A 20,590-nucleotide genomic window follows, 5' to 3' on the forward strand; every position below is an offset into this window, starting at 1 on the left:
GTTACCTAATCTGAATAGCATGCTTAAAGCCTAGGCCATTTCCAGGACCCCAGACATTCTGTTATGGGCAACTGAATCCAAGGACCCTCTGTCCTTGCAGTAGGCACACTCCAGGCCGGTATAGAGAGGAGTTTGGCTTGTCTTGTTTTCCTGATGTTGGCTTGCTGACATTGCTGCAAGGACAGCTGAAATAGATGGAGGCCAGCCAAGCTGAAGAGAGACAGTGGGGAAATGTGTCCCTGCATACGCTTAAGAGCAAAGCACGGGGAGCACTTGGGCTTTCCTGGTGCTCATGTACCAGAGAGGTCTCCCCAGAGCTGACCCAGTGGGTGTTTCTGCATGCCAGAGCCACAGAGGAATGTGCCAACATTGCCCACACTGCAATGCAGGTGCAGCTGTGGGGAACCAAGATTTTCCAGTTGGTGCCTTCTTTGTAGCTGAGGAGAACCAAGAGTGAAAGTGCTTGTGTAAAATACTTTCTGAATTTGCTACTTCTTAAGCTCACGTGCTGTGTGTGTCATCCACTGAGTAGAAGTCCTTCTGAGATTTCATTTGCTAGTCTCAGCTTAGCAGCACTGCGTAGACCCCTACTAACATTAGTAATTTTTCTAATATCCATGTAGGAGAAGAATTTGGACTGGTTTCCTCGGATGAGAGCCATGTCTCTGGTTAGCAATGAAGGCGACAGTGAGCAAAATGAAATCAGGAACCTGCAAGAGAGGCTGGAGTCAACCATGAGCCTGGTAAAACAGCTTTCCAGTCAGCTTGCTGAGCTCAAGGAACAGGTGAGTGCCCTGCAGTGGGTAGCAATGTGAGGGCGTGTGGGTGAACATGCTGCCTTTCATCACAGTTAGGACACTGTTACGAAAGAGACTTTTGTCTTAGGTTTTATCTTTCCCTCCAGTAAGCTTTCTGAGTGGATACACTGATAGGGCTTTGGAATGAAATTGTATTCTATTAGCAACAGCAGAGTACAGGTAAGGAGAAAAAGGGAATTAGTTATGAAATCCTCCCAGTACGTGAGGACAGAAGGAAAAGTGCAGAAGCCATGATGAGCTTTGCAGACGTGGGTACTGCATAACCTGGCAATAAAAAGGGCACAGCATCAGAAATCGGTGTGAACTGGTGGGAATCAGGAGAAAAGCTGTTGGACTCTGACACTTGGATCTTTTTCAACAGTGGAGATGTATCAACAGTGCTGTTGTGAAAATAATTTGCCGAGCCTGTTGCTTTGCTTGTGTCACCCTTATCTTTGTGCTCCTCCCACGGCTCCCTGTTCTCTGCTGTGTGGAGCACCCACTGCTGGCCTCCCTTAAAGCCCTGCTCCTTTAAGCACCTGAAGTATTTTCTCTCACTTCAGGATCAGAAGGCCAGCTCCTCTTTTGTTAAAGACGTTGGCCACCTCTGGTTTGCTCATTACAGTTTCAGAAAAGCATCTTTATGTTCTCTTTATGGGAGGGTCTTCAGTGACATCAACAGAGTTGTCTAATTATCTTCTTAAAATCCCTCCTTAAAACTCCTTTTCCCTGTGAAAAACTCAACACAGGTTTAGCCTGGATATGCTGAGACTGTTGCTTATCGTGCTTATTGTCCTGGTGGCTTTTTTTCATCCCCCTCTGGCTGAATCTGTTTTCTCCTGGCTTAAATTTAAACTCTCTGTGGCTGGGACTGTCTTTTTATTCTGTGATTGTACAGCATCAAGTGCAAAGGCTGACCCTCTGCAGGGCTACACAACATGATAGCAGTGCAAATAATGCTCTGTGAGACCTGTCACTGAAGAAGAATGATACACAAATGAGAATAAAATGTCCATACTTTACAGGAAACAGATTTCCCCCTTCAAAGGTATCTCTTGCTTGCAGTTTTCAACGCTGAAGGAAAGAATTCCACTCCCTGGTGTTGTGCTTGTATGTATCTTGCTCTGTGACTGCTAAATAATAGTAAAACGGGGGAAAAAAAAAAATCTCAACTCGTTTCTCTCTGCCTTTCCACCTTAGATGACAGAACAAAGGAAGAATAAGCAGAGGCTGGGCTTTCTTGGATCAAACACACCCCATGTGAATCATCACATGCCACCACCCTGATACCACGGGGAGAAGCCGTGACTAGCCTTTCATCAGTATTCCTGCTTTATTATAGAATAAAAAACTGAGATGGAGAGGAGTGAACAGTGCCTATTGTTACGAAGTTAAAAACAACCAAGTGCCAAGATGTTAAGTGGTTTAGCTCTGGGAACAATTTGTAGCTGTTTTTCATGGTTGAAAGGGACCACAACTTAGAATGCGAGAAAGACAAGGGAGCTCGTTTGTGTTTGCTCACGGGGCCTGACTCAGCTGTGTTTCTGCTCTGCAACTCGATGGCTTTGGTGGGAGCTGCTGTGGGCAACAGAGGTTGGGGCAGCCTCTGGCCACGTCCTCAGAGCTGCCTTGAGACTTCTCCCTGAGGCTCTGGGGTAAGCCAGACGAGCAGAAGGAGAAATGGTTATTAATGCAACTACAACAGCCTGTTTCAGAGTCAATGGAAGTCGTTTCTGGCTTATTTGCCAAATAGCAACGTTAGTTGTATTTGCTTGGCATTTACTGTTTTTTTTTTTAATTACTGTAAAAATGTCTGTTGAGTAAGCAATAATGTTGCTTCAACTAACTTCTACTAGGAGGGAAAGGGGAGAAGCCTCAAAAGATTGAAAAAAAAAGAAAAAAAATAGAGTTGCAAAGAGAAACATTAACGCTTTTGAATTTTAGCTGTCACCATGCAATTTCTTATTTATAACATGGAGCACAATGGATCTGCAGTTGTGGGAATGTTATGCACGTAACACTGACAACGTAACTGGAAGCGATTTCTTTATCCTGGCTTCAGATGTTCTCGATTAATGTGGCCGTGAGATTTCACATACTGAGGAGTTCAACTGTGTTTCAAATTCAAGTTCCAATGGAGGATTCAGGAAAAAAAAAAATTATATATATATATCTTTATATATATACACCTGTAGTTTGAAGTACATATGAGATTTTATTTTTTTAAAAAAAGCTTAGAAATGCATTTCTGCATGTAGCTCTAATGGTGTCATCACTTTCTATAAAGTCATCCTCAGTGGGAGTTAACTTGAGTAAATAAGCACCATATTTTGCCAGCTTCCTTCTGAGCTAAAGCTCATGTGTTTAGCCTGCTTTTGCACACCCTTCCTCTTTTAGGGGCTTGCAGGAGGGACGGGGGTAATGCCAGAGGAGCTCCTTCCAGCTCTAGACTCTACAAAAGGCAGCAGCCAAGTCAGCTGTTCAGGTTTCTGCTAGTTTCTGTATTTCTTGGGATAGCTATAAAACAAAAGTTACAGGGTTTCCACAGAGCCTGAGGACTCTTCTGTCTTCTAGGAGGAGATTTTGAGGGCACAAACAGGAGTTGTGGTCTCACTTCACTTTCATTTTCAATAGGTTTTGGGTACCTCATTGTCCTTGGTTCATTTCAAAATGCATGTCCATGATGTGGAGTCACTTTTTAAACCAATATATTTTTGCAGCGATTTTCCCCTTGCAACTTTTGTTGTAAAAGCCATTTTGATCAAAGGTGAAGATATTATTGACTCCACTATTTCTAGTGTTTCCCTGAAGAAATTCAGTCATCTTATTTAAGGTATGGTTCAGACCAACAGACCCTAGAGTGAAGGGAAAAAAGAGGCATTTTCCCCTCTCCATCACAAATTCAAGCCTGCTCTTGGAAGCCATTTCTTGTTTGTACCAGTGAGGCTGAGATTCAGATGTGCTTTAGGGTCTGATTCTTCTCCACTGAAATATTTCCCATTGGCTTTAATTGTGTACTTCAAAAGTAGTGCATGTAGAACAGGGATTTGTATATTTTTCAGAAAGAAAATCTCTTCCTGTTGACTGCTCTTTAGTCCATAGAGCATCCTGGTTCTGAGAGGTGGTGGCCATTTCCAGCTTTAGGGTCTATTTTTCCTGTAAGGATTTCTCCCACATCCAGCCAGCGCTGTGCCTCCATGTGCTAAGGTGAAGAGCAAGTGGTGGTTATCAGGAATGGCACAAGGCAAATGAAAGGCTTTAGTGGGACACTAAATTATCTACAGCTCCACTGCTGGAGGGCTTGCAGCCTCTCTGCAGGCAGTTGTCAGCTGCTTCCCAGGCCGAGGGCATGCGTGGAGGCAATGGGAGCTGGCTTGAGCTGCTTGATGCTGTGTGTTTGCTGTGACTTTGCTTCCAAGGCTGGAGTGACCTTTTCCACTCCAAAGACCAGACGACCAGAGCAGATGCGGCTGTTGCGTGGAGAGCTGATGGCAGGAAGGCTGCTAGGTCAAAGCAGAATACAGAAAAGCAGTTGTCTTCAAAGAACAGCTGAGATATTTTAGGAATAAAGCTTAGAGTGTACCTTTCATTCTCACTTGCTGTGTATGAGGTCTTGGTGCTTCTGCTCCAGCATCACTGTGGTGATGAAAACCCCTTCCATAAGCCTCACATGGCAGTGAGGGGTTGGAGCATCACTCTTACAAAGAAAGGCAGAGAGAGCTGGGATTTTTTAGCCTGGAGAAGAGAAGACTGAGGAGAGACCTTACTAATGCCTGTAAGTATCTAAAGGGTGTGTGCAAGGAGGATGGAGCCAGACTCTTCAGTGACAGGATGAGGGGCAACAGGCTGGAACATAGAAAGTTCCATTTAAATATGAGGAAAAACTTCTTTACTATGAGGGTGACAAAGCACTGGAGTAGGCTGCCCAGGGAAGTTGTGGAGTCCCCTTCTCTGGAGATACTCCAAACCTGCCAGGATGTAATCCTGAGTATTGTGCTCCAGGTGATCCTACTTTAGCAGGGGAGTTGGACTAGATGATCTCTAGAGGTCCCTTCTAACTCTGACAATTCTGTGATTCTGTGACTTCACGTACCAACTGGCATTCAGCACTGAGAGACTCATGGTGAATCAATTCTGGGAGTTTGCCATCAGCCACACGCCGTGCAGTGACCAGCCACCAGTGTAACACACAGCTCTGCCTTTCTGACTAGCCTTACTGTACCTCACAAAGCCCAGGGAGTTGCACCCAAACATGAAGTCAGCAGTAAGTTGGTAGGGAATCAGACCCTGCAGCTCAATTAACTCTAATGAGTTTATGCAGTTCATCAGATCTAGCCACAACTTCTGTTTCAACAGCAATTTCCTCTTCCTCACACATAGGCTTAGTAGAGGCATAAAGCAGAATTTAATGGAACAAAGAAGAATTAAATGATGACAGGTGGGCAGTTGGCTGATACTGGGAGTGTCTGGCATTTTTCTTGTTTAGACTTGAAAAAGGCAAAGGAACCACTGCACAGCAAGGGAGGTTTCTGCTGTTGGAGCTGGAAAAACTTGATGCAAAACTTGTGCCCTGAGCTCCTTGCAGTTGCATACTGCTGCTGCTCTTTGTCTTGCACCCTAAGTGATGTCCCCAAGGCCCCAGCACCGAGTTGCTGCCCTTCAGAAGGGAGAGCTGCATCAAAACCCAAGAGCTTGGCCTTTGCCACAGTGCCTTTCCTCTGTGGATAGCTTCCAAGGGACCTCTGTAATCAGTAACAGTAGGTGATGCTACTCACACAGATTGTAAATATATTTCACTGAGCATTTTGACATTTTTGCTGATTCTGCCAAAGCTTCGGCCCTGCCCTGCATCTCTGCTCCATGTGAGCAGTCTCTACACTCGCACACACCTTTGTGTGCATGGTGCCTTCAACAGGAGACTTCTTACTGGGGTAGTGGTTGCAGGGCCAGAGCCAAAGCCTTAAAGATTGTGAAATACCCCCATCAATGAGTTTAAAAGAAAAAGATAATTGGTTTATGCATATATTTATATGTATATCTTTGTTTAATGCAGCTGGGATAGCCTCTTCTTAGACAAACGTCATTTACCTTACCTATTTATATGAAATGATTGCAAAGAAGTTACAACATCTAAGAGCTTTGAATGCCTTAGAAGGGTTTATAATTATAAGCTCCTTGACAGTTAAAATCTACTTAAGTAAATATGTCCATTGCTGCTGAATGTAACTTTTAATAAACTGTGTCATTTTATATATGTCTGCCTCGCTTATTCTTGGTGCTAGAGGTGGGGGGAAATGTGTGTTGCTGAATTCAAGATGGATGGGAAACCCAAGCTGGTTGTCTTGCCTGGGAGACGAAGCTGTGACTATGCATCCATTTCTTCTAAGCCACAAAGCAGTGGCATCAGTAGAGTCCCGAGTGGAAAGGGAGGGCTCGTTTTGTTCTTTTGAGGAGAATGGGTCAGACTGGCACCTTCTCTGAAGGTTGGGTGACAGGTGTATTGTTTGCTGAAGTGCTTTTTCTTTAGGCTGTGACTGGCAGGCCAGGGGCAGCCCTGGTTGGAGGTGGGCAGGTGCAGGCTTGGTGATGGATGTGAGTGTTGCTGGTGGAGAGGAACAGGCTCCAGCCGAACAGGGTTTTCTGCTGGCGCCTGAGGCGGGTTAGCTCTCACTGCATCCTTGGGTCTGATGTGAGTCAGCGACTCCCTGCGAGGCTTAGAGCATCACATGGTGCAGTCAGAAGGAGTGGGGTGACATCCCATGCCTGTGTCCCTGAGGGGAGCAACAGGGCAGTCCTGCTAGGGCTGCGACTGTGCTCGCGAGCAGCAGAGAACATACATGATAGGCACACTGGTGTGCATGCCCATGTGGGCATCTGTGCCTCCAGCAGCCAACAAGCATCCAAGGCAAACTGGCTGGTGGTGCTTGGGAGCCTCTTGCTGTCCATCATACACTCCCCAAGCCTTGATTTTGGGAATCCAGCCCTCAAAGATGCAGAGGCTAAAGGCTTGCAGGCTTGATGTGACTTCTCTTACCAGGTGCTTGTGAGTTTTTTGACGTGGGTATTTTGGTTTTGTTGCTTTGGTTTTTTTCATGTAGCTCTTTCTAATAGCATGTGAAGAGGGAGACCAGGCACTTTCCCCTCTCTTCTAGGTGAAGGGATTGAGGAGGACTAACAGCTGACAACCACTGTCTCTGTCAACTGAGACAACTTGGGCTGAGGAAATCTGTGGTCTTTTAAAAAATGCAAGTGCCCTACAAACCTGTGACAGGAGAACTATGACATATAAGTGCTTTTTCCTCCCCTCCCCGCTGTGTATATTACAGAAAGTCAATATTTATGAGAAAAATAACGAGGCCTCTTCTTAGTGAGAAGTAGCCTGCTAATTAATTAATAAGAAAAATCGTATTAAGTAGAGCATGCTGTTGTTTCTGTGCACTTGTTATACCAACCTGCTGAGTTTCAGAGTAGAATTGACTTTCTTGTATATTCTGTGGTATGACTTTAAAGTTAAATAGGAAAAGGCTTGTTTGCTACTAGGTTTGTTAGATTGTTCTGCAAAAGAAAGTACGTCCTAAGAGAAAATGGATTTTCACACAGTAAACTTTCAACCTAAGATTATGTTCATATTTGGGGAAAAAAAAAGCCCCCAAAGCAGAACAAAGCTCCTAAGCCCAAACAAGAGCAGTTTTGCACGCAGAACTGAGAACCTAATGCCGACGCTTGTATTTTTATTCTTTTTGTAATGTTTTCCCCAAAGGTACATTTGAATTCCAAAGGCGTTTCAGGGAGCAAACATCTCCCTTGGCATCAGCTGTGCAGCCTTCAGGAGGCTCACGCCGGTGTGGCCTACCAGCAAATTCAACTCCTCCATTTCCACCGTCGCTGCTGCTGTGACAAAAGCATCTGCAGGCAAGGATGTTTTCTTTGGAAAGAGCATGCTTGTTTTCTGGGGAGAGTTGCCAAGTTTATTTTTAAGTGGAGAAGACTGAGATTGAAGGCTGCTAACCTCTCTGCTGTCCTGAGGTGCCCGCAGGAGTGACTGGCACTGGGACTCCTCTTCGCAGGCGCCCCTGCTAAAGGTCCCGTGTTTGCACAAAGTCATCCCAAACGACTCAGAAGAGACTTGAGATCCAGGGATTTTGAATGTGGGGTAGTGAGTTGCTATCATTGGTTGACACTTGCCCGCTCTATTTATATGCTGTACTTTTTTAGTCCGAAGCAGGAAGCTGCAAGGCCCAGGACAAATAGCCTTTATAACTTCACTATTTCACTTGCTGCAAACAGCCAACAGTTACCCTCCTTTTTTTTTAATATTTTATTTTTTTTTGTGCAGTAGGTTTCTTACTCTGTGACCCACATCCCTCGCTGTGTCTCTGCCTTTAAGCTCAGGTAGGGTGAGACCTGGGCACATCCTGGTCCGTTACCTGAGAAGACAAACTAATAAGCTAAATCTGTGGTAGGAGTGTGGTCGAACTGGCAGTGTCCTTATGGCTCTAATGACTCTTCTTAAATGTCATAGATCATGTTTTCAACTAACACATTCAGTATCTGACTTGGTACAAGCAGGAGTTTCTTTAACAGCCCTCCTTGTGGTAAATGATTGCACAATCTTCAACCCTTTGGCTGGATTTGAAGCCATCTATAGCCTGTTAAACAAACTGTGGAGATGGCAAAGTTGAGAGGAAGAAATGAACGGCTTCTGTTCCAAATTTTAACCTAATCCCCTGGAAGAAAACTGTGCCCCCAGTGGTGGGAGCCAGCTGAGACCCTTTGCCTGAGCCAGGCTGAGCCCTGGCCCTGTGGTGGCTTGTGGTGGAGGAGAGCAGTGTCACAACCGTGCTGTGGCCTTGGGAAGCGGCCAGAGGCTGTGGGGTCAACCCAGGCATTGCTTTATGTGGGCTTTGTCTCACCCCACCCAGCCCCCCGCCTCCCCCCATTCAAAACCCTACAGTTTCATCCAGATGGCAAGAGAGTGGTGCGGGATCCAGTTACAGCCCAAAGGTTCCAAATCCCTTTACAAAATATTCCCCTCTGGCCCCCAACATCTGCAACACGCTCTACAGGCTTTGTTCCCAACTCTGAGTTGCCACGTAAGCCAGGGGCTCCAGCACATTGTCACAATTTTGTGTAATGGTCTTTGTGATATGTCAACCTGAATTTCACAATACTCTCCTAGGAGCATTTGCCCTATTACCAGATTACAAGGGTATATCCACTTGCTCTTTCTTCCCCTCCCTGCCAGCGTTACAGCATGAAACACCCAGGAACTATGATAACTCAGGCAGTGTTGCAGAGACCTGCAGTTGTGTTCTGCAGAGCAGAGGGCAACTTTGAAACAGGGCTCAAAAAAACCCATTTTAATTCTTGAGTTGGGCTTGGACAGTGGCAGTTGGCTCAGAGTTTGTTTGGGTTTTTTCAGGTCAACTTTTGCTGGCTTTGAGGTTGGTTCAGGCTTATTTGTAGCCTACCAGAGAGCAGTAACGGTGGCTTTATCTGGCATGAAAGTTTTCACCCTAATTTGATAAAGCCAGCAGCATTCTTGGTGCCTTGAAGAAAACATCCCAACCCTTCATCTTTCTCTTTTAGGAGTTGAGGACGTATGTGTTATGTATGAGCGTGTGTGGTTTGTGCACACACAGCTCAGTCTGAGGGTATTTGGGAACACTGGCATGCAGAAGTGAGGGTAGGTTGGCTGCAGACCTAAAGAAGCAGAGCAGCTGGTGTTGTGTGTGCTGCTGCCCCATGGGAAATGCAGATTTTTCTGCCTGTGGCAGGACTTTGCTGCTGAAGAAGAAGAGGAGTCAAGAGAGGAGAGTTCGGTCCCTGGAGCTCTTCCCATGCAAGCATAAACATCTGCCCAAGTCCCTGGTTGCTCAGCTGGGATGTGGGAAGATGATGGTGGGAGTATCATGCACCTAACCAAAGACTGAGAGTTGTAAATGTGATGTGTCACAATTCACCATGCAGGAAAAGGAAAGGAAGGAAGAAAAGTTCAAGAGGAGGTATCAAGGGTGCAGGGAAATGTCAGAAATTGTGGCTTTACTGGTGGGAATTACTGAAAGTTTGATCTCAAGTTATGTGAAGAGTTAGTGTTACCCCCTGTGTCTTGGGTGTCTTTTCAGAAGACAGGACTTAACCAGCAGCTGCTGCTACAGTGAAAATCATGTTGCTCAGGGTCCTTGGTCTATGAAATCTGGGGTTTTTTTAAAGTTAATCTGCAGCACCTCATTTGGGATGAGCGCTTTTTTACATGGTTAGCACAAATCGAAATAAATACAGAAATATAAACTGAGCTGGAAATTTACTGAGTACAAGCTGTCTTGCAAAATTGCCTGTGTTTCCTGGCTCTGTATGGGATGGAAATACCACAAAACTAGCTTCTCTCATAGTAACGTGATACTTCTGCTTCCGGGCTCAGCTGAAAGTGGGAGGTGGAAGCATGTACAAGAGAGGGGGGAAAAAAAAGCAAAAGCAAAGGATACTCAAGCTTGTTTTTAGTAAGTCAAAATAGAACTATTAATTAGAAAGAACAAAGTGGCCATTGCAATTATCTACTTGAACAATCCATCTGCTTCTTTGTAAGCTGTGGCATAGAGCTGGAAAAGGTAGCTCACCTGGTTTGGAAGTCTTCATGTGAGTAAGACATGGGATGTATCTGCTAGCTGGTTCTCATCTGGCTCCGATGTCAGCCCAAGTGCTGTGTCCAGGTCAAACAAACCTGGTTGCCCATGGACCATGCTGGTTCCCATCTCTCCAGGAGAAGGACATTCAGGCTAACGCAATCTCTGGATGCCAAGCTTATTCTGCAGCACAGACATTGCAATGGATGCCAAGCTTATTCTGCAGCACAGACATCGTAATAGCAGGTTGCATCCCTAAGTGCTTGGCCTTGTGTGGTGGCTGGGGTGTTTGGCTGCCAAGCCTTGCCCATCTCCCCAGGCTCAATGCTTCCAAGGCAAAGAGGACATACATAAAGTGCCACATTGACACTGAATCTAGGCAGATGCTGTGGTGCCAGATCACCTCTTTTTTTAATGGAAATGCCTAGTTTTATTGCTGAGAGCTCCCTTTCCAATGGCCTTCCCTCAGCCAGAGGTTCACAGCCAGTTTCCTCAGTAAAGTGACAAATTATCTTATGAGGTCCCTGTAATTTTTCCCATCTGGCCAAAGTTTTGGAGACAGAAGTTATGTCAGCCAAGACAGCAGGGAAGGGAACAAAGTGCTGTCACTGCTAGTGGTAGGTATCCACAGCAGTAATACCCACTGTACGGGCAGCCACATCCTTAGGAGAAGAAGGCTGGGAAGTCAAGGACACCGCACAACTCCTCTCCCTCGATCTGACCTCCAGCCGAGCACTTCACCTTCCTCAGGGTGAAACATGGATCCAACCTGCCATTGTCACTGCTCACCCAACAACCTTCAGCAACCCCTTTAAAAGCCAGCAGCGAAGGTCTGTGTCCTCAGGACTGCCCAAGTCCTGTCCTCCCTCCTGCCTTTGCCAGCAAATGTCATTTTAACAGCATCTTCTGAGAACTGATTGAGACCACACATGTCCTTTCAGCCAGGCCAGCAAATAACCTTCAGCTAAGTCTGCCCAGGGCTGTTTTGGATCTGGTGATCTGCATTTAGAAATAGTCTCGGTATTTTTAAATGTTGCCTGAAGCCATCTGCTCCGCTCTTCATTTTGTGTTTTAATTGTCATTTATAACTTATTATACAAGCTATTCAAAAGCCAGACAGATGCTGGAGGGAAGCGAGCGAGTCCTGATCTGAAGCTCACTGAAATCTCCAAAAGTCTTTCCCTGGCTTCCAAAGGGCTTGGGGCTGCCACCCCCACCAAGGGAGCCTGCACGGCTGTGGCTCTGCGGGGTCCTGGCTCTGGAAACCCCAGGCTGTGCATGGCACGTTGCTGACAGGGCTGTGGGTTTGCTTTTGGCCAGAGCCAGACAAGCCCCTGGTTTCTGCAGGGGAGCCAGCTCCTCAAGGCTGGTCTCACAGCCTGAGGCACACACAAGGAGGTCAACTGATTTGCTCAGGTCACCAGTGCATGAACAAATGACTCATCCCAGATTTTTCTGGCTCCTGAACCTTTGCTCAAACCACAAGGCTGCTCAATGGCTTAGCAGGGCTCTAAGGAAGTCAGCTATAAATTGCAAATATGCTATGGCTAAATGACTGGCTAAGGTGTTTTCCACGTGCCGTTTCTGAATCCGCAAGAGCCAACTGGAGCCTGGGAATTACTGAGAGGCTGGCTAAAGAGATGTGTTTGATGAAGCAATGGCTTCAGAAAAAAAAGAATTTGTTTTGCCCCCTGCTCCATAGCAAAACCTTTCCACCTCCAGCTTTTCGTCCAGACTCCATGCAGAGCCCTGTGTTGTGACCCTGAAGGTAACTCAGCTCTTGTTAGAAATAGGGCTGGTTTGTGCTGCCTCAGCTCAAACCATCCCAGGCTGTAAAAGCGTCACCTGAGTCCTGCTCAGCTGCCAGCAGCCCCAGGGGGACAGGGTGGCCTGAGGGGGGCATGGTTCCCTGGTGCCAGAGTGCACCCTGATGCACCTCGAGGCTGACAGTGACACTTCACAGGAGGACAGACGTCCCACATCAGGCTCAAACACACCTGCACACCCCTCACCAGCCCACCAATGGTTAGAAGATGGGTGTGTATTAACCAGCTCAGTCCTGGGGGATGCCTTAAACCCCAGCTAAGGTCCCCATCTTTTGGGAATGATGGCTAAACAAGGTAACCTGTGCTGGCAAATGTGCTGCTGCTGTTTGGTGACATCTCAGACAGCTTACTCTGGTGGCACCCTGACCCTGGCAACCATCTGAAACCCAAAAGTATTTACTTGTAGGAGTTGCCTCTTGATTATCTTCAGCCAGTTGTGCTGGGCTTGGAAAGCAGCCATGGGACCAGTAAGTACAGAGGGGCAAGGGGGCTGCAAATGCCCAAAGCCTGCCAGGCTGCTCTGGCTCCCCAGCATCCTCACAGTGTGGGTAGTTACTGCCACATTACTCTATTTTAATAATAATCTATTATATTTCAGGCATATGAAATAAAACAGGGTACTGAACAGCAAGCTGTCTGAAGCAGGATTTTTATATATATATATATTTAATAAATCCATGGACATCAATAGGAAGACTCAGAGTCAGATGCTGCACAGAGAAAACCAGAGAGGGGGGCGGGAGCCAGGCCCCTTCTCAGCCCTACAAAAAGCCACCCAGCACAGCTGGCACTAATTGGCACTTTCTTTGGCGGCAGATGAAGCGCAGAGGAGACAATGGGGCCTGGGCTGGTCTCTGGTGCCTGGAGGTGATCCCCAGCACTGAGCCCAGAGCCCACGGAGGGTGCAGTGAGGAGACGCTGCTGCTGCTGCTCCGCTCGGAGAAGAGGCTTTTGGAACGTTAAACCTAAAGCCATAGGATGTGACTCCAGCACCAGAGGACACCATTGTGTGCCCACGTGAAGAGAAAGCAGGAGTGCATGGTGCTGCTGTCCACTGAGCACTAGTGGTGGGGTGGTGGTGGCATGGTAAAGCTTGTGGTCAAGCTGGCTGGTCACAGGCAACGGGTCAAATCCACGACTCCCACTGAGATGCCCTCTGCATCAGGCTTTGCACAGTGTTCTGTGCTGGAAACTCAAAGCAGGAGGGCAAAGGGCTTATGAAAAGCTGTTACTTTGTGCAATCACAGCTTTGCTTCATGCAGAGCTAGAAAGAAATATAAGCGTGAAGCTGTGACACCTGGAACATGAACAGGCAGCTAGAAAGGAAAAGAAAAAAAGGGCAAGAAACCTTCATAACAGAATATAATTTGGCAAGAAGAGTTAAAGGAAATATACCTTTTTTTAAGAAAGAAAATTATAGTGTAATTTCTGGATTGTGCTTTAAAGGGGAGTTTTGTGTGTGTGAGAAGTACCAATATTTTGGTGAAAATTATATTCGTTATCTTAGACCTGTGTATTGGCAGCTTAGAGGCACTGTTTTCTTTTGAACTGCATTCAAAATTCAAATGGAGGGGAAAAAAAACCCTATGGCCACTTTCTAACAAGTGCACCATGGGTAGAAGTGTCCTGAGCTTCTGTTGCACTGAGGCTCTGAGAAGGTTATGGTCACTGCACCATCCCAGCCATGGGTCGTCTCAGCCCCCACCCCCTCCCATCTAGGTTTACCACCCAGGTTGTCCAAAACAAGATTTTTTTTATTTTTTTAAAATTACTTCATTAAATACAAGCCATATAAATGTGATTATCTCTCCGTGTGTGTCCCCTGGAGTGTGAACTCACAGTTTAGGCTTTGGTCCCTTTTTCTCTTCCCTCAGCGCCAACAGGAGAAGCAGCTGAAGGACTTGGAAGCCTCAAGGATGAAGTGAAGCTCTCGGGCAGTAACTAGAGATGAGCCGAGGGAAAACAGCTGCAGGCTGGACACCAGCAGACGTGTCTGACCCTGTCCTGGGGAGCCATGGGGAGGGCTGGTCCTTCACCCCAGGAGGCCTCAGCCCTGGCGCTGCCGGGGCTTTGCTCCCTCCACCCCTCAGGCTGTGCTTCTGCCCCAGCTGGAGAAACCCTCCTCCCCGGGGAGAAGAGATGCTCAGCAACAGCTACAGCCTGCCCAGCAGCATAAAGGGCAGCCAGGTAAGGGTACAACCCAGGGAGGTAGCTGGGAGCAGTGCCTGTGCCAGCCCCAGAAGCTGATGTCTAGCTTGCATTGATTTTCTCAGGGCTAACAACCAGCTGCAGGCAGCTTTGCACCTCCCTCTGCAGGGAGGAGACCCAGTTTTTTGGCCACCACATGACTGATGCTTGCTGAGTGCCTGGAGGGGTGCAGACCAGAACGAGCAAGACCTGACTTGGGCTGCATTCAGCTTTGTAGCACAGCTGTGAAAACTCATGTAGAACTCTCCCTTCCACCTCTGTGTACCAGCCTTGGCATCCCTGGGGATTTCCCTGTAATAATCCTGTCTATGACATTGACTTACACACTAGTAATTGAGCTTCAAATATAATGATGGTAGGGGAACGAGCTGTCACTTGATTAAAGATACTTCCTTGACTATTTATTGAAATACTTTTTACCAACTTTGCAATTTGAAATTAAGGGACCAGACATTGGTATCTGTTTTATGGCTGTGTTGATATCTTTCCTGTCAGATGCAGCACTTCAATGAAAGCACTGGCCTCCAAAATGCTCCCAGGGACTCTTCTTTCATTAAACCTCCATTGGTGGTGGCTTATGGAGAGATTCCCAATCCATTGCCTCCTACTCACAGCCATGAAAAACAACAATGCTCAGGACCTATAAAGACTGAAATGCTTTAGGCAGGTTTGTATCACATGGGAATGTCAAGACAAGAGATACAAGTTGGAAAAACACCCATGGTTGTTTTATCAATTGGTTGAATGGAGCCAAAATAGGTGGAGGAGTGTATACTCTTGGACATCAACTTTCCCATGGACTGTCCAGGCAGACTGGTTCCTGTGGGCCTGAGGGGAGCTGGGGCACCCCAGGTCCCATGTGTACCCAGGTCTGGGAGTGGGACCTATGTCCCCACAGCTGCTGGGACTCCTGGCAGGCATCAAGGTTGGTGGGAAGAAGGTGTGTCCATGTCTCAGAAGGCAATGAGAGCTCTGATGAAGTGTTTCTGGGAAGCATGCTTTTTTCTGTAGGTATTTAATTGACAATAAGGCACTCAAATTACACTTAGAATCATAGACTTACCAAGGTTGGAAAAGACCTTCAAGACCATCACGTCCAACTGTCCGCCCTACAACCCTTAACCACTAAACAACTCCTGAAACACGGCTGGTAGCCATCAACAGTGGCACTCCAGTCATATGAGGTACCCCACCACGTTTCTGTGACAGCCACTATGTCACAGCTTTCCTGCTCCATCAGGGCTTCCAGCTCCCCTTGTTTGTTCCCACGCTGCGTGCGTTGGTATCGATGCACTTCAGGTGGGTTCAAGATCTCGACACCTTTTTGTGGGCACGGCCCTAATTCCTGCCTGACCCTTCTCAGGTATTTCCATGGCTTCTAAACCATCAATAACCCTTGCCTTTTTGCTTCTCATTGTATCTCTATCCCCTCTTTCAGCTGAGGTGGCAGACTGAGATTCTTCTCTAGCACACCATCCCACTAACCCTGGCATGCATCCCCCAGGCTTATTTACAGCAGGCTCAGCCTTCCCCCTTCAAATCTAGTTTAAAGCCCTGTCAAGGAGCCCCAGGAACTCCTGCCTGAGGATCCTTTTCCCCCTGGAACAGCTGCCCCTTGCTGCCTGTCCACAGCTGTGGCAACATCAATGTTCACACTCACTGGCTATGGGAGAGAAAACAAAACCCTCAGCACCACTTTGGTCCGAATTCCCTTTTCTTACAACCAGTCTTGTGTCCAAACAAAAGCAAGCATTTGCCAAATACAGACTGACAGTCATCTTGCACTTTGCAGACTCCCTCTGAACCCTCATTTCAAGTCCTTCCCAGTTCCCACTCAGCTCGGTGCTGCCAGGCAGCCCCTCCCACCCAGACCAGGGAACACTGGGAAGGAAGGATTTGCCTTATGTGTAGTCATGCCCTGGGCAAGAAATTCTTCAATTTCCAAGAACTTCTAGGAAAAGGCAGGGGGTATAAATGTTGCTTCTACAGAGAAATTTTGGGTTTTCCAAACAGGCATCTTGCCCACAAGCACTGTCCCAGGAAGCCAGGCTGCCTGACACTGAGGCTGAAGATGCTCTGAGGGCCAGCCCATCGTTAAGGAAACTTGGATGCTCCTCCAAAAAATCCTGAGCAGCAAAATTTATACCAGAACTACTTGCCTGGAATTTCACTCTCCCTGTGTAACTATATCATTTCTAATAAACAATTCTCTCCCTCCAACCTTTAGAGTTACTCCCCGTAATGATCAATGTATTGGACATTTAGTTTTAGAATTACAGTTTTTAGAGAGTAAGTGTCCCCTGCTGTGACTTGGTGTTTACCTCAGTGACTTCATACTCTGAAATTCATCCGTTGCCAGGCCTGCCACAAATCCAAAGGGTGTGTGAGCCAAAGGCCTATACCCAAGCACACCCAGATCCACAGAAAGTTGAGCTCTGGATTCAAAGCACGAAGGTGGTTCTCACCTTCCAGGGGGTTGAGTTATCTGGTCCAGACTGTCTCAGACTTTGGAGGAGTTTGAACTTCTGCCAAAATTCATAATTGAGGCCCTTCTTTACTTTGGTCTGTTTGTTTCCAACCAGAAATTCTTGGTTTATGAGTAGAGTCACCAATTTCAAAGCTGATGTTTATGTTTAAATCCCAGTCTAGTAATTTTTTATATATTTTTTTTTTTACTTTTGCACTTTGTTATGGATAAACCACACACCTTTCCTGACACTGTCTCACATCATCTTTCTTGCAGGTAGATGAGTTGTAAGTGTGTCAGAGAGAAAGAAAGAAGAGTTTTTCTTGCTGATACCTAAGCCTAAAGTGTGGTACATTTCAGTTCTCTTCCTTATATTTCAGTGAATTTAATTGTCAAAATGGAAATGTGGGTGTCCTGGTACCTTTCTGCCCCATTACCATGTGCAAAACTATTACAGGTATGTGCAACATGTGGCCTGGAAGTGCTGAAGTGGCCACGGATCCTCACACAGTTCCTGTCCACTGCAGCAAGCGAGGTTAGGAGAAGGCCTCACTCATCCAGGGATGACCATGTGGCGTGGCCATCTCCTTTCCCTACGAATTCAAACACAACCTGCAAGCCCAGCTTTCCTCCTGCCGTCCTCTTCTTTGCTTTCCCCTGGGCCAGGGTGTGTTTGAAGAACATCCCCTCATGTCCTTTCAAGAGGTCAAACATTTTTAAGCCTTAATGCAGGCAGGGTTTTCCTGCCAAATAAGTAAACCAAGGCAAAGAGACAAACCTCATGAGCGAGAGCCAGGATGGGTTCTGTCTCATTAAGGGAATGTGTGAGAACTCAATATGGTTTTAGAAAAAAATATGTTTACTTAGATGATGGATGTCTGTTGAATATTAATCATTTCTGGGTATAGGCAGGATTTCTTAAAGAAAGCCTAAATTATTCAGGAGTATTTGCATGCTGAGATACAGCAAATTTTCAGGCAGTACAAATCAGACTTTTGCATCTTAATATTAAAGGAATCCAAGTACCAAATTTGGCTTCTTAATACTTTATCCAGCATCTCCTGCTCAGTAGAACAATTAAGCTGCTCGTTAAGATAGAAGACACATCATTCTGAAGCAATGGCTGCCTTAATCCTTATACACAGTGTCGGCAAAATAACCGTGAGATGCCACAAATTGATATTTTAGGCTGGTTATTCTATTTACCCACTTGCTGTATCACAGGACAACAGTGACAGGGGGTGCTGCTGGTGATGAACAGCACGGGTGCAGCAGCCTCTGCCCCAGGGAGGTGACAGTCTGTGATGGATGGCATGACATGGAGGGGAGGTTGGGGGTGACCGAGGCTGCCCTGAGAGTTGTCCCTGCCTTCGTCCCCCTCTGTCCACAGCAGGGACATCATCCCCCTGGGATGCTGGGCCCACTCCCCAGTGTCATCACGGTGCTTGCAGGGCCTTATTTATATAACAGCTGCTGTTTTTAGGTGCTGTCACTCACACGTATGCTGGAAAACATGGTGCTTGAAGAGCTGCTATGCTGGTACAGCATATGCCGGAGGCTAAACTATATATATATATTTAAAAAAAAAAAACACCAAAAAACAACAAAACCCAAAAACTTTGTAAAAAAAAAATAATAATTAGAGCAGGACTGTCACAGCAAGTAAACCTCCTGTCTGTAGCCCAGCTGGTGCAGTGCCTGACTGGGACCAGCTTTTAGGAACATCTCCTTGGTTAAAAGCAGGAACTAATTTTATTTGATTTTTCCAGTCAGGAACATTAGGGAGGTTCTCAGATGAAACAAATCCCTGGCTTATTAGCAGCTATAGGCTGGGCAGGGGACAAGATGGTGTCAGTGATCTGCTGTGGAGGAAGGAGCTGGGACTCACCAGCCAGGCAAGTGCAGCCGTCTCCAGACTGGGACTGTGGGCATCTTGCCTTCCTCTGCCATCCTCTGCCTTCCTTGGGTTCTCTGGCTTCTCTTCATGTCCATCTCAGGGGCAAAAATACTCTCAGGTGTACACAGCCAAGTTTTAAATGCATGCAATACTGATTGGAAACCAGCAGTCTATTCTGGTTGGAGACATCTACAGTGATGTCCATTTATAGAATGCTACAAAATCAGCAGTCTATTCTGGTTGGAGACAGTGATGTCCATTTATAGAATGCTACAAAAATGGAGCTGCGGCTGAAAATGGTCTTCTTGGACAGGGCAGTGCCTATGACCTCCAAGGATCTGATCTTTCAGTAGTGCTGGCTCATCAGCAGAGCTCATTTTTCAGACTTCCATTGCTTTTTCTCAATAGCAGATCTCTGTTATATTTTAAGGTTATTTTAAATCCAATATGTATATTTTCCGATGTCCCCCATTTTATAGCCATGAATGCGTTTAGAGACCTTCTGCTTGCTGGAGTCAGTGGAAACCTGCCAGCTGGCTCCAGTGGCCCTTGTGTTTAGCTTTCCCATCCTACATGTCCTAACTAGCAGCTCATGTTCCCTGTCATTGCTTTTCCCTTGTCCCAGCCCTCATGCACATTTACTACAGGTTTGTGAGCAGCTGTCTGTGGAAGAGGGGGGATGCTTCAGAGACATTAGGCAAAGCTCTTGAATAGAATAGAGCATTTCAGTTGGAAGGGACCTACAATTATAATCTAGTCCAACTGCCTGACCAGTTCAGGGGTAAACAAAAGTTGAAGTGTGTTGTTAAGGGCATTGTCCAAATACCTTTTAAACACTGACAGGCTTGGACTTGACCACCTTTCTAGGAAGCCTGTTCCAGGGTTTGACAACCCTCTCAGTAAACAAATGCTTCCTAATGTCCTGTCTAAATCCCCCCTGGTGCAGCTTGGAACCATTCCTATGAGCCCTATCACTGGATACCAGGGAGAAGAGATCAGCAAGATCTCTTGCAGGGGAGAAGATTACACATAGATGCTTGATGGTCGTCCTGTGAACCTGGGTAATGTCCACATTTTCTCTCCTTTCAGCTTTGTAAGTCGCAGGCCTCTGTGCACAGATGGAGGAGGAGGAGAAGAGAAAGGGTGCAATGGATGGACAAGATGTCAAGAATTTGCCCTGTGTCCCACTACTTGCCTGGACCAAAGGAACTAGGAGGGAATCAAGGGCTTGTCCCATCTAACTCTCCTCTTCAGCTCTTGCATGGAGCAACCAAGAAGCCACCACCCCAGCCCTGAACCTCTCCTGTATTCTTCGGTGCCTCCTCAAGATGTCTTGGCCAGGTGCTCAGCTGGTGTAAATCAGAGTCACTCCTTTGAAAGCAGTGTGATGACCTGACAGCAGCTGTGAATTTGAAGCAGTGTGCTGTCTCGCAGCTCACCCAGCTGTGTTTGATTTACATCTGGATCTACTTGGAAGCTCACGTCAAAGGCGTTGCCACGGAAGGAGGGGGCAGGAGCAGCGCAGGAGGGACAGCAAAATGCCCTCTGCTGGAAGGACCTCAGGCCAAGGAAGGCATATGGCTGGGAGATGTGTTGGGCACTGATTGTCTCCCCCTCCCCTTGCCCTGATGATTCCAAGCTTCCTATGATTACTAATTATGATGGTGATAATATTTCTGGTGTGTATGTGTTTGTGCACACGTGTGCAGTGGTTTCTTGTCAAACCCGATTGGCTCGGACATTGCCAGATGGTACAAAAACTTACCGGAATT

General features: G+C 46.6%; 1 protein-coding gene across 1 annotated transcript in view; it reads left to right on the plus strand.

The window, feature by feature from the left end:
- The window catches only part of LOC104386768 (inositol 1,4,5-trisphosphate receptor type 2-like), a gene marked incomplete at its 5' end in the record, with an annotated part of 47,763 nt that extends 45,260 nt beyond the window's left edge, over positions 1-2,503 (plus strand). Inside the window, 2 exons of the mRNA XM_009995423.1 lie at positions 624-785; positions 1,998-2,503. Coding sequence (XP_009993725.1) covers positions 624-785; positions 1,998-2,084 — 249 coding nt within the window. The remainder of the gene's footprint in view (positions 1-623; positions 786-1,997) is intronic.
- Positions 2,504-20,590: the final 18,087 nt, after the last annotated feature.

Source organism: Chaetura pelagica, unplaced genomic scaffold (genome assembly GCF_000747805.2).
Source record: "Chaetura pelagica isolate M959 unplaced genomic scaffold, ChaPel_1.0 scaffold4, whole genome shotgun sequence".
NCBI classification, from domain to species: Eukaryota; Metazoa; Chordata; class Aves; order Apodiformes; family Apodidae; genus Chaetura; species Chaetura pelagica.